The sequence below is a fragment of the Macrobrachium nipponense genome, chromosome 28, assembly GCF_015104395.2.
Source record: "Macrobrachium nipponense isolate FS-2020 chromosome 28, ASM1510439v2, whole genome shotgun sequence".
NCBI lineage: Eukaryota > Metazoa > Arthropoda > Malacostraca > Decapoda > Palaemonidae > Macrobrachium > Macrobrachium nipponense.
The window spans coordinates 61,389,422-61,400,700 of NC_087217.1; the positions used below are offsets into that span (position 1 = coordinate 61,389,422).

The 11,279-nt window shown below is 34.2% G+C and overlaps 1 protein-coding gene and 1 long non-coding RNA gene across 2 annotated transcripts; both read right to left on the bottom strand.

Moving 5' to 3' along the window:
* Window positions 1-878: 878 nt before the first annotated feature.
* On the bottom strand, window positions 879-3,962 carry LOC135201217 (uncharacterized). The gene is made up of 5 exons (XM_064230094.1): window positions 3,947-3,962; window positions 2,877-3,192; window positions 2,383-2,533; window positions 1,808-1,941; window positions 879-1,503 (listed from the first exon to the last, which is right to left on the bottom strand). The coding sequence occupies exons 1-5, from the start codon at window positions 3,960-3,962 to the stop codon at window positions 1,008-1,010; spliced, it is 1,113 nt and encodes a 370-aa protein (XP_064086164.1). The 3' UTR covers window positions 879-1,007.
* Window positions 3,963-4,003: 41 nt separating this feature from the next.
* LOC135201351 (uncharacterized) lies at window positions 4,004-6,524 on the bottom strand. Its single transcript, XR_010311509.1, has 3 exons — window positions 6,393-6,524; window positions 4,543-4,685; window positions 4,004-4,045 (listed from the first exon to the last, which is right to left on the bottom strand). It is a non-coding gene; the product is annotated as an uncharacterized LOC135201351 (long non-coding RNA).
* Between the last annotated feature and the right edge of the window lie 4,755 nt (window positions 6,525-11,279).

Genomic DNA, 11,279 nt, shown 5'->3' on the forward strand with positions numbered 1-11,279 from the left:
CACCTATGAGGCCATTCAGCGCTGAAACAGGAACCGATAGTAAAAACGTTAATGGGTGTAATACTCGTAGGAGGAAAACTTCGCAGTTGCACTATGAAGCAATTATTAGGGGAGGGTGGAAAGTAAAATGGAAGAGAGAGAATATGAAAGGAGGTACAGTAAAAGAAACGAAAGGGGTTGCAGCTAGGGGCCGAAGGCACGCTGCAAAGAACCTCAAGTAATGCCTAAAGTACACCGCATGAGGTGCACTGACAGTACTAAGCCCCTACGGGAGAGAATCCTCTCTTGATACCTTCAGTGACTTGGCTTACATATATTTCTTTTATTATATAATATATATATATATATATATATATATATATATATATATATATATATATATCTCACGACGCCTTTTATCCAAGATTTAAAAGGAATTATATTCAACTTAACCAGAGACAACAAAATTATGCAGTTTAGGTAAACATTTGAATATTATACCAAAATGCATTCTTCCCGGTAACAATTAGTACCTGTCAGACCAAAAGGACACGAATTACAAAAATGAATTGAGCATCTCGTAGAGGGGAATTATTTATTTATCCATAAACTGAGGTCATAAACTCGATGAGTGGTGTGTATCTATTCTAAAGGATCCTTAACGCTAGTAAAATATTACCATTTCCTTCTGTCTCTGACAGAGGCCACGGAGAAGTGTAGACGGACAACTATAAAATCTCACAGAATAATGTATCACTTATATTCTTGTGATAACAAATAAAAATGTTTAGGCTAATTCTTTGGCAAAGCGAACAATATGCGTGTATGACTATGTATATATATATATATATATATATATATATATATATATATATATATATATATATATAGCGTGCGTGTATGTATGTATGCATGCATGTATGTATATACATATATATCTTGACCAAACACTGGCTTTGCCAAGGTAACATATAAGCAAACTAGTCTAAACTAGAAACTGGCAACACGTTCTTAATTAACCCCATCCATTATGCAACCGACACGCCCTTCGCAGAGGTCTTCGGTCGGGACTTGACGGGCGTGGCACTCCTGGAGGAGTGGAAATAACTCTCGTGCTTACCAACGCTGCCGCCGCGGGGAAAGACTTTATTACTTCCCTGTAAGCGATCGTGGCGACGTTCCTTCTCGAAGTGGGACATAATGTCGTCCTGGGTATTCAATTGTCCGTGGAGGGCATCGGGGGTATTGTTTTTCGCGGGTACATCTCCGTGTTCACTCGCTTCTGCAGGGACATGAGCCTGATGACCGTAGGTAACGTTTTCGTGAAAATAGGTTCGAGGTGGAAGGTTCGTTGGAGAGAACTGTACCTGCAGCGGGCTGGAGTAAGAGGAAGACAGAGCTCTTGTGTTGCAGGTGTACCGCTGACAGGTGCCCGGATGGTGTAGGCCTACCTGGGAGGCTTCTAGAAGACGCTCTTTTATCCCGTCATCAATTCGATGGTTTTCCATGATGGTGTGCATGATTCTGTGGGATTTAAAGGAAGAAAGGACTTATAGTTTTTCCTTCTTTGACCACAACTGCTTCTGATATCATTGTTGTTGCTTTTGGTAATGATTCAAAATGCGGTCCTACATCTCATGATGATGAGTAGAGCAAGCAACTGCCATTTCGCTCCTGGGATCAATATCTTACGCCAATGTGTGAGTCTGGATAAGTTTCTTGCTTGACTTGATAGAATTCAGAAGTGTAATCTAAGTAAATAGCAAGTGAAAATGTAACCTTTATCAACGAAATACCGATTTCAAGCAATAAATTCATTGTTACTTACACGCTGATAGCAGCCCTCTCTGTAGAGACGTGGCTGTACGTGACGTCACTAAGGGAACACGCCAGGTGCTCCAGGCAATGATTTTCGTCATCCATCATGCCGGAACAACTCAGGTACTTGGATATTATGTCCTCCTGTGGAAAGCAAAGTCCAAAATCTAAAGATTAACACTAGGTTGCTAGGATGCCAAAAGAAGCAAAAGACAGACAGGGTCAAAAGACATCTCTACAACTGCCTTAGGCCGACTGCTCACTTCCAAAAATCTTTGCGATGGCATTTGCTGTTTTACTTTTTTGTTCAGAGTAATGATGAAGATAATTTAACGGTAATCTTTCTTCCCTTCTATGGCATACCATCATTACTGTGTAGCATTTAAAAGAACATTCATAAGTGCAGGAAAATTTTGTTCATGAAAAGAATTACTTACAAAACTATGACAATACATGGTTAGATAATTATATACTGATTATATAGGTATTTCAAGCCTACATATGAGCAACAGGCCTAGTCTCACTTACGCACGCACACACACACACACACAGCTGGGCATTTAGCTATATATAAAAATAACTTACCTGCAGATTCATATCGGCTTCAAGGTCGAGATTTTCCTGAACGTACTCCTGTACCTGAGAGAATTCCTTGAGTTTCTCATTGACTACATCGGAGCTGATGTCTCTTCTCCTCCTTTTCCCTCCCGTCGTTGTCGTCATCACAGTAACAAAGCTGAGAAGTTTTGAAAGGAAACCATTTATATAATAATCAAAATAATAATCGACAATTATACAGTAACTGTATTACTACGTAAAAGACAAAAGCAGACTTTCGAACACCGTTAATCTTCATCAGTTTTAATGTAAACATTGATGGGAGGTGTTCGAAAGTCTTTACTTTTGTGTTTTGCATTGTAATGTGGTCTAATATATTATTGTAGATTTTTATTACAGAAACTATTTTCACGAAATTGTGAATTTCTTAATAATAATAATAATAATAATAATAATAATAATAATAATAATAATAACAATTTTCTCATCAAATTTCCAAACGGGCAAATCCTCATCCTTACCCAAAGCCCAGCAGAGGTAATAGGGAGCCTAGGAGCGCGATAGGAGCCAATATGGAGCAGGCTGTGCAAAGGGCGGCTGCTTTTCCCGCTCCTTTGCCGCCGTGTCCTCCTCCTCCCCCTCCTCCGTAGCCGCCCCCACCACTGCCGTATCCCCCACCACCACCACCCTTGGTCTGGTGCACAATCACCACTGGATGGCCTCTACCCCCACCTCCCCCACCACTGTAGCCACCTCGGCCGTAGCCTGTGGTACCACCGTTGCCACCTCCGCCGTAGCCACCTCCTCCAATGCCGTTACCGCCACCAGCTATGGACACTGAGCCGTGAGAATTTGTTTATTTTTATATCAGGTATGGCCGTTTTCAGTTCCAGTGCTTAAGAAATTTTACATTTTGGGTTTTTGTGTAGAAGGAATTGTAAATGTTATTTTAAAGGAATTTAATTTTTTTTTTTTTTTTTTTTTTTTTTGTTTTTTTTTTTTTTTTTTTTTTTTTTTTTACATATAAATAATACATTTTTGGTCGTAAGTTGAAAAATGATCGATTTTTGGCTTGTTTATGATATGAATTTCATACAAAAGTTTAGCTTATATATTAAAGATCATGTCAATTTTTTGGCCGGATGTTGAAGAATGATAAAATTTTGGCTCTTTAGTAAATAAATCATGAAAGTAAATAAATCACAAAGTTTTGGTTTCTTAATGAAAATCACTTATTTTAGGCCTTGTTAAAAAATTACATATAAATATCTGATTTAATTAAAGAATACACTTAATATTGATTATTAAACATAACATAATACACATTTAACCTTGCAATGAAGAAGTGATAAATGTTTGGGCTTGATTAGAACGAACTATTAAAGCAATAGCAATACTTTGTGTTTCAATTTTACCACAAACCAATATTCGGAACAGATGTCACTGCAAAACTTTCCTGAATGACAAGTTATAATAGCAGAGGGTTTAGAATGAGAACGGGCAATTATCACTAAGAATGTACTTGAATTTCAAATATCAAAAGGACAGATATTTAGCTTTTTTGCCATTAACATCGACAAGATGATCGAACCTGTATCTATGTACATAAATGATCATAAAGCATATAAGATGATAAACATAACATTACCTCCATATCCCCCATCCGCTCCACTGCCTGTTCCTCCATAGCCTAAATAAATACAACAATTAAACGAATAAATATAGCTGTCAATCAATCAATCATTCAGTTATAAATGAATAAATGCAAAACCATATATTTTCTATTAACATAAATAGAAAAGATAATATGTGAGATTAATTCACTGAATTCTGCCATTTCATTCAACAAAATTTGTTTAAAAAGGGCCTTCTTCTAAATACTACTACTACTACTACTACTACTACTACTACTACTACTACTAATAATAATAATAATAATAATAATAATAATAATAATAATAATAATAATAATAATAATAATAATTCTCATCAAATTTACAAATGGGCAAATCCTCATAATAAATTAAATAAATAAGTATAGCCGTCAATCAATCAATTATTTAGTCATAAATGAATAAATACACAAGCATATATTTTCTATTATAAGTACTTGATGGTCTTCAAGTTACAACAGATAATAATCTAATCTTTGTTATTTCCTTTCGATACGAACCGAAGCATCCTTACCTTCTGTTCGTCCTCCATAGCTATAGTCTCTCTCCACCCTCGAGTGGGTCCTTAGTCCAACTCCTGCAGACTCCTCCAACGACGCTGCGACGGGTGAGGCCATAAGGGCCACAACAGAAAGGGCGGCTGCGTTCCATTTCATGCTGGAATGAGTTCAGAGAAGGATGAAGTTATCATGTCTTGCCTTCTTAAAGGACTTTGTGCCCCTATGTTGGGATACTAATAGTCGGCGAATTTCGTTTATTTAATATGAAATTTTTCACTATTAGAAAAAATTGTCCTGTGTCTGTAATGAAATGTTCATTGATGTAAGATTCGCTCGCATGTACATACACAAACAACGAACACATACGCACAATATATGTATATAAATATATATATATATATATATATATATATATATATATATATATATATATTATATATGTATATATATATATCTATATTGATATATACATATATATATATATAAATATATACATATATATATATATATATATATATATATATATATATATATGTATATATATATGTATATATATATATATATACAATATATATACATATATATATATATAATATATATATATATATACATATATATATATATATATATAAATATATATATATATATATATATATATATATATATATATATATATACTTATATATATGGGGGACCAATTTATGCTTTATTTCCAATCAGTGATGACATTAAATTCCACGAGTGTTTTGCAATCATGTCTATGGCTTTCATACACTATAACATCTGAAACATGCTGTATACAAACTAATATTCATAGCCACTGACTACTTTAGATCTCTTATTTTTCATGTGACTCTCGTTATTATTCTATGGTTTATTTCCATTTTTCACTTTCTGAGAAGAAGATGAATAACTTCTATGTATGACAATGTGCTCTCACATACACTATCCTGTTTCAGTCTCCACATGAGGGGAAATATCCTATGTTATGAGAATCAGGATTACTTTATCAATCCCTGCGATGATAAGGATTGACTGGAAGTCACGCACAACAGCCACAAGAACACTGAATCACCAAGCTGCTTACAGTTATCTCTACAAAGATTTTCATTAAAGTACACGAATGAAATATTAACAATCTTCAAGTCATTTCATGTTTTAACTAATTTTTCTCTCGCAAAATATCGAAAAATACCCATTTTAAACATTTTACGAGACAAACGAAACGAATACCGAAGCCATATCTGTCAATTAGGACTGAAAATAAAAGTAATTGAGGTTAACTATGCGTTTAAATTGACCGAATCATCAGCGCACACTCACATAATGTAATTCAAACTAACTCCATCAAAGGTGAATGAGATGTTTTCGAGATGACTAAAATGTCGTCTGGTATTTGTCCACACACCATACGCTTAGCTGTATGTGAGAAACTTATTTACGGGGGTTTCTATAGATTAAGGCCCATAATATTCCCGGTCTAGCACGTACGATACGAGGCTCAGGAATTGTGGAAAATTCCTGGCGTTCTCATATTCTGCCTTCTAATTCCAAAAACCGAAATAAGGCAATTTGGTACAAATCGCAGCCGATATGATGCTGAATGATTACTCCATATGTCTGTATAGTGTTTTTACGTTGCATGAAACCAGTGGTTTTCAGCAACGGGCGCAACGGTTTTACGCCACTTCCGAACCAAGTCGAGAGTGAACTTCTATCACCAGCAAACACACATCTCTGACCCTTCAATGGAATTTCTTAATATGGCTCATGTTGATATAGGGCCGAGTGATTATTATGGGAGCATACTGCTGAGTAATTGCACCTTTTCATTTCAAAGGCTTAATTAAACATGGGAACTCACATGCTCGGAAACGTAGCTGATAAAACGATCCCGAACAAAAAATTTATGAGAATCTGTAGCAGAGACCGGTTCGTTTGAAGACTTCAACTTCTCCGGAGCAGATGTGGGTTCTCTGGACCTCTTCTATATCTCTGAAACACACAAGATGAAGTGGACGTAGAAAGGAGAGGGCGGGCGTCTTATAAAGGGGGAAAGAAGACAACATGCTCAGCAACGTGTAAAATAGAGGGCGTCCGTTTCAATGGGATCGCCGAAACTCGCGAGAGAAGAAGAATTCGTCTCGAAAGCCGATTTTACTTTCTTTTCATCCTCCTGCGAATCACTTGACTTTTGAAAAGAGCTTTGAAGGAAAACTTTTCCTTTTTTAAAGTCTATTTTTGTTTTCTCCGTTTGGGAGGATGCAGAGCCATAAGAAGCGCGAGAGATGCTCTTTACGTCGAACAGATCTTTGGCCATCTTGTGATTTATGGCGTCGTTGTTTGTTTGTTTGTATGGTGCTTTTACGTTGCATGGAACCAGTGGTTATTCAGCAACGGGACCAACGGCTTTACGTGACTTCCGAACCACGTCGAGAGTGAACTTCTATCACCAGAAATGGCGTCATTGTAAAATTTAAATAAATACCACTGTTAGCACTAGCTCTTTCAATACTTTTTCAGGGCAAATGTAATAAATACACTCAAATAAACGTTCAAGGGCAAGAAAGTTGGGTTTTTTTTGATAACTTCGGCGTAGTTTGATGGTGTGGGTGGCGATACCATTTCTCGGTATTAGGAATTTGAAAAAAAAAAAATTTAATATGTAGTTTATATTATAAATAATACATAAGTAAGGTACACTATATTTATACATATACATATATATATATATATATATATCACATATATACATATAATACACACACACACATATATGTATATGTAATATAATATATATATATATCTGTCTATTTATCTATCTATCTATCTATCTATCTATCTATCTATCTATCTATCTATTCTATCTATCTATCTATATATATATATATATATATATATATATATATATATATATATATATATATATATATATATGCGAAGTTGCTAATCCTAGATGATATCAAACTTAAACATATTGAAGACAGTCAGATATCGTTGTTCATCGAAAGAACTCAAGAAGAAGTTTGTAACAATGAGAAAATTACGATACTGTACTGTATAGTTATCCTGGATTACGTAAAACAACATACGTAAATGGGAAGGTACAGGTACGGTTCCTGTCGGCAATGTATTGTATTTCGGACGAAATCAAAACTCGCTAATATTCAGTAAATTCAAAGGGAAAAATAATCTCGTATCGAATTCACGTAACTTTGAAATACTGATTCGAGGGATTTATAATTCTGCGTTCGAACACTTCACCTTATACAATTATTTCCTCAATGTCTATCTTAAGAAGCCATACGTATTTTGCTATTGTAGTGATGTTCCGTCTTGTAGATTTGATCTCCATAACACAAAAATAAAACTAATCTCCATGGATACGCCTGTCTTTACGAGCTGAAATTTGACCATATGAAGTTATACAGTAACAGTGAAAATACGAGTAAACAGATACTTTATTGCATTTCATTTACAGTGATGATAACTGCATATTTTCATCCTGTGAATCTATTAAGCAATAAACTTTTATTTTTATTCTAGAATAAATTTCGTTACCTCTCTTTACCCACTTCCTACACATCTGCTAATATTAACTTTTTCAATGCACCCTTTATTTTATTTTCTTCATGATCTTACTTTCTTCCAAATTCCTTTCTATAAGAAATCTCTTACTTCACGTGTGATTATCACGTTTGCTAATTCTCCTGTTGTTAGAATTTAGCTTATTTTTTTAATATGATAATTTTACAAAGAGTATGAAAGCAAGGCTTCCCTCATTAATGATTGCTGCGAAAATACACGACTGAATATTCTTTTAATTAGAAAGTTACTCCCACTTCAAAAGATCTCCCCTCGCAGCCGTCTTGAGAGAGAGAGAGAGAGAGAGTGAAAAAAAAATGTTACACCGTCCATATAAAAAAAGTTCAAAGAAATTCCCAAACGCTGTGAGACAAAGGAGCCTTTGATTTCCTCGGCAAAAGAAAAAGTAGGTCTGAAAAAGAAAAGTTAACCTTTGTTTAACGCCAGCGTGCGCTCACTTTAGCACCTGCATAGCTGCTTAGTCTGAGTTCTTTTGTATTATATATATATATATATATATATATATATATATATATATATATATAGATATATATATATATATATATATAAATATATAACTGGTGAAAATTTTCTGTTAAAAACAGAATACCATCTAATAAAAGGAGCCCATAAAAACGCCAAAATATAGAGAGAAAATACTATACTTCAGAGACTGAAGAAAGAGACAGCAAACTCTGAAATAGAGTTTATTTTCTCATCTGTATTTTGGGCGTTATTATGGGCTCCTTTTTATTAGTATATATATATATATATAATATATATATATATATATATATATATTATATATACTATATATACATACTATATATATATATATATATTATATATTGTATATATACTTATATAGATGTAATATAAAAATTATATGTATATATATTATTATATATATAATGCATATTATATCTATGTATACAAGAATATATTTGAAATATTAGGATTACTTAACTCACTGTCTGATTACTACGTGTCGAAGTCCGAATATCAATGTGTCTTTAGTGGAAACTGAATAATTTCCTTTGGTAAAAATGGGTCTGTTAAACGTAAAATCCAATCAGTGAAAGGAATAACTTTCCCCCTCTCTTGAATAGTTAAAGAAATTATCATTTTCGAATTATAACCAGTAACATTTCAATTGATTATTTTTCTTCTACTGATAAATATTTCAAGATTTGCAGAACACAGGACTTTAACGTTGCAAATTTTACCCTCTCTCTCTCTCTCTCTCTCTCTCTCGTTCTCCAGCTCTCTGTAATTAAATTTGACGTAGTAATATTCTTTGTATTTGTTTTACATATGATTTCCTAGTTGTTCCTGAATTTAGTGTTGGATCTAGATACTAGCTGAACTTTACAACGTTAAGGTCTGCTTGGCAGTTTGACAAGTGGAGGCACTTGATTCAAAGGCTCCAGTGTGTGTATATAACAACATACAATACATACATTACCATATATATATATTATATATATATATATATATATATATATATACATAGTATATACATATATATATATATATAATGAGGGTCGCTTATCAGGAGCTTCTCACAGAGCACACACACACACACACACACACACACACACACACACACACACACACACACACACACATATTATATATATATATATATATATATATATATATATATATATATTATCTTGGGTCACTAGGTTCCCCTACATAGTTTGGAAGAGGTCCATGCAAGAACCAAAGCTTCTTCCCCGGGATAGCAAAGGAGTTCCTCCAGCAATGATTTTGGTTTGGCTCACTTTTCGCTTACTCAGGGAGTAAGCCCACAAACTACTTTATTGTTGTTGTTTTAGACCTATAGGAAAGGTCTAAAAAAGGTGTTTCGCGTTGAGTTAAAGATACAGGAATTTTAGGATAAGATATTTATGATATATTTGTTGCAATGAAAATGTTAAAATGGATATATGCCTATTAAATAGTACAGAAAAATTATTTACAATAAAATATATCGTATGTTTTCATTTTCGTTGGCGAAACAATGGACTATCTGTTCGTAGATCTTAGCACGTTTTAATTTATTTGATGTACAGAATTTATAGTCTATATTTCAATGCAATTATTTTGTGTTTACACTTATAACTGAGACTATATGAACCTGTTTAATGTGTGTCCTTTTTATCTGATCCTTGTTGTTAGTATGAGTTAGTATGAGTACTAATTACGAAGACAGATTCACGCTAAGTTAGGAATATAATGTTTGCAACTTATGCGTCAGTGGAAAATCTTGCACGCATCCCGAGTAAGCTGGGGGTCGGATCACGCCTTGTTAGATAAAGGCACAACTCAAGTCCTGAGTTCACAACCAAGAACTTCAAATGATATCAGAATGGAATCCTATAGTGTCTTCAAGGACTCCCATGAAGTAGTAGCGAGTCGTGTACCACCCCCCCCCCTTTTTTTTTCGTTTTAAAGTAAGTTGATTAAAAAAGAATGACTCTATTTCACGATTAAATATTTTATGAAGGAAAAATAGCAAAAAATAAAACTTATAATACAAGTATTCTACTAACAGTCAAGTTTTATTTCAAATGTTACAAGTGCTCAATATGGCCACCTCTTGCAGCACGAACAACATCAATACGATATGAGAATTCTTCCCAAACACGTTGAAGCACATCAGGATCAATTGAATTGATCGCTGTTGTTACTCGATGTTTTAAGTTTTCCAGATGGGGCGCCTCCCCACTGGAGCTTATCAGTTAGAGCATTTTTAAATGAAAAACTGCCTCTTTGTTCCGCCATTGCCAACTGACCTGGAAAACTTAAAACATCGAGTAACAACAGCGATCAATTCAATTGATTCTGATGTGCTTCAACGTGTTTGGGAAGAATTCTCATATCGTATTGATGTTGTTCGTGCTGCAAGAGGTGGCCATATTGAGCACTTGTAACATTTTAAATAAAACTTGACTGTTAGTAGAATACTTGTATTATAAGTTTTATTTTTTGCTATTTTTCCTTCATAAAATATTTAATCATGAAATAGGGTCATTCTTTTTTAATCACCCTTTAATAATATTTATGTTAAAGGCAATCCTCTGAGGTACCGCAAGGAACTTTTCTGATGTTTTTCAGGAGCCCAAAGGCCTTGGATGGGTGTAACCCAGAGGCTAAGGTT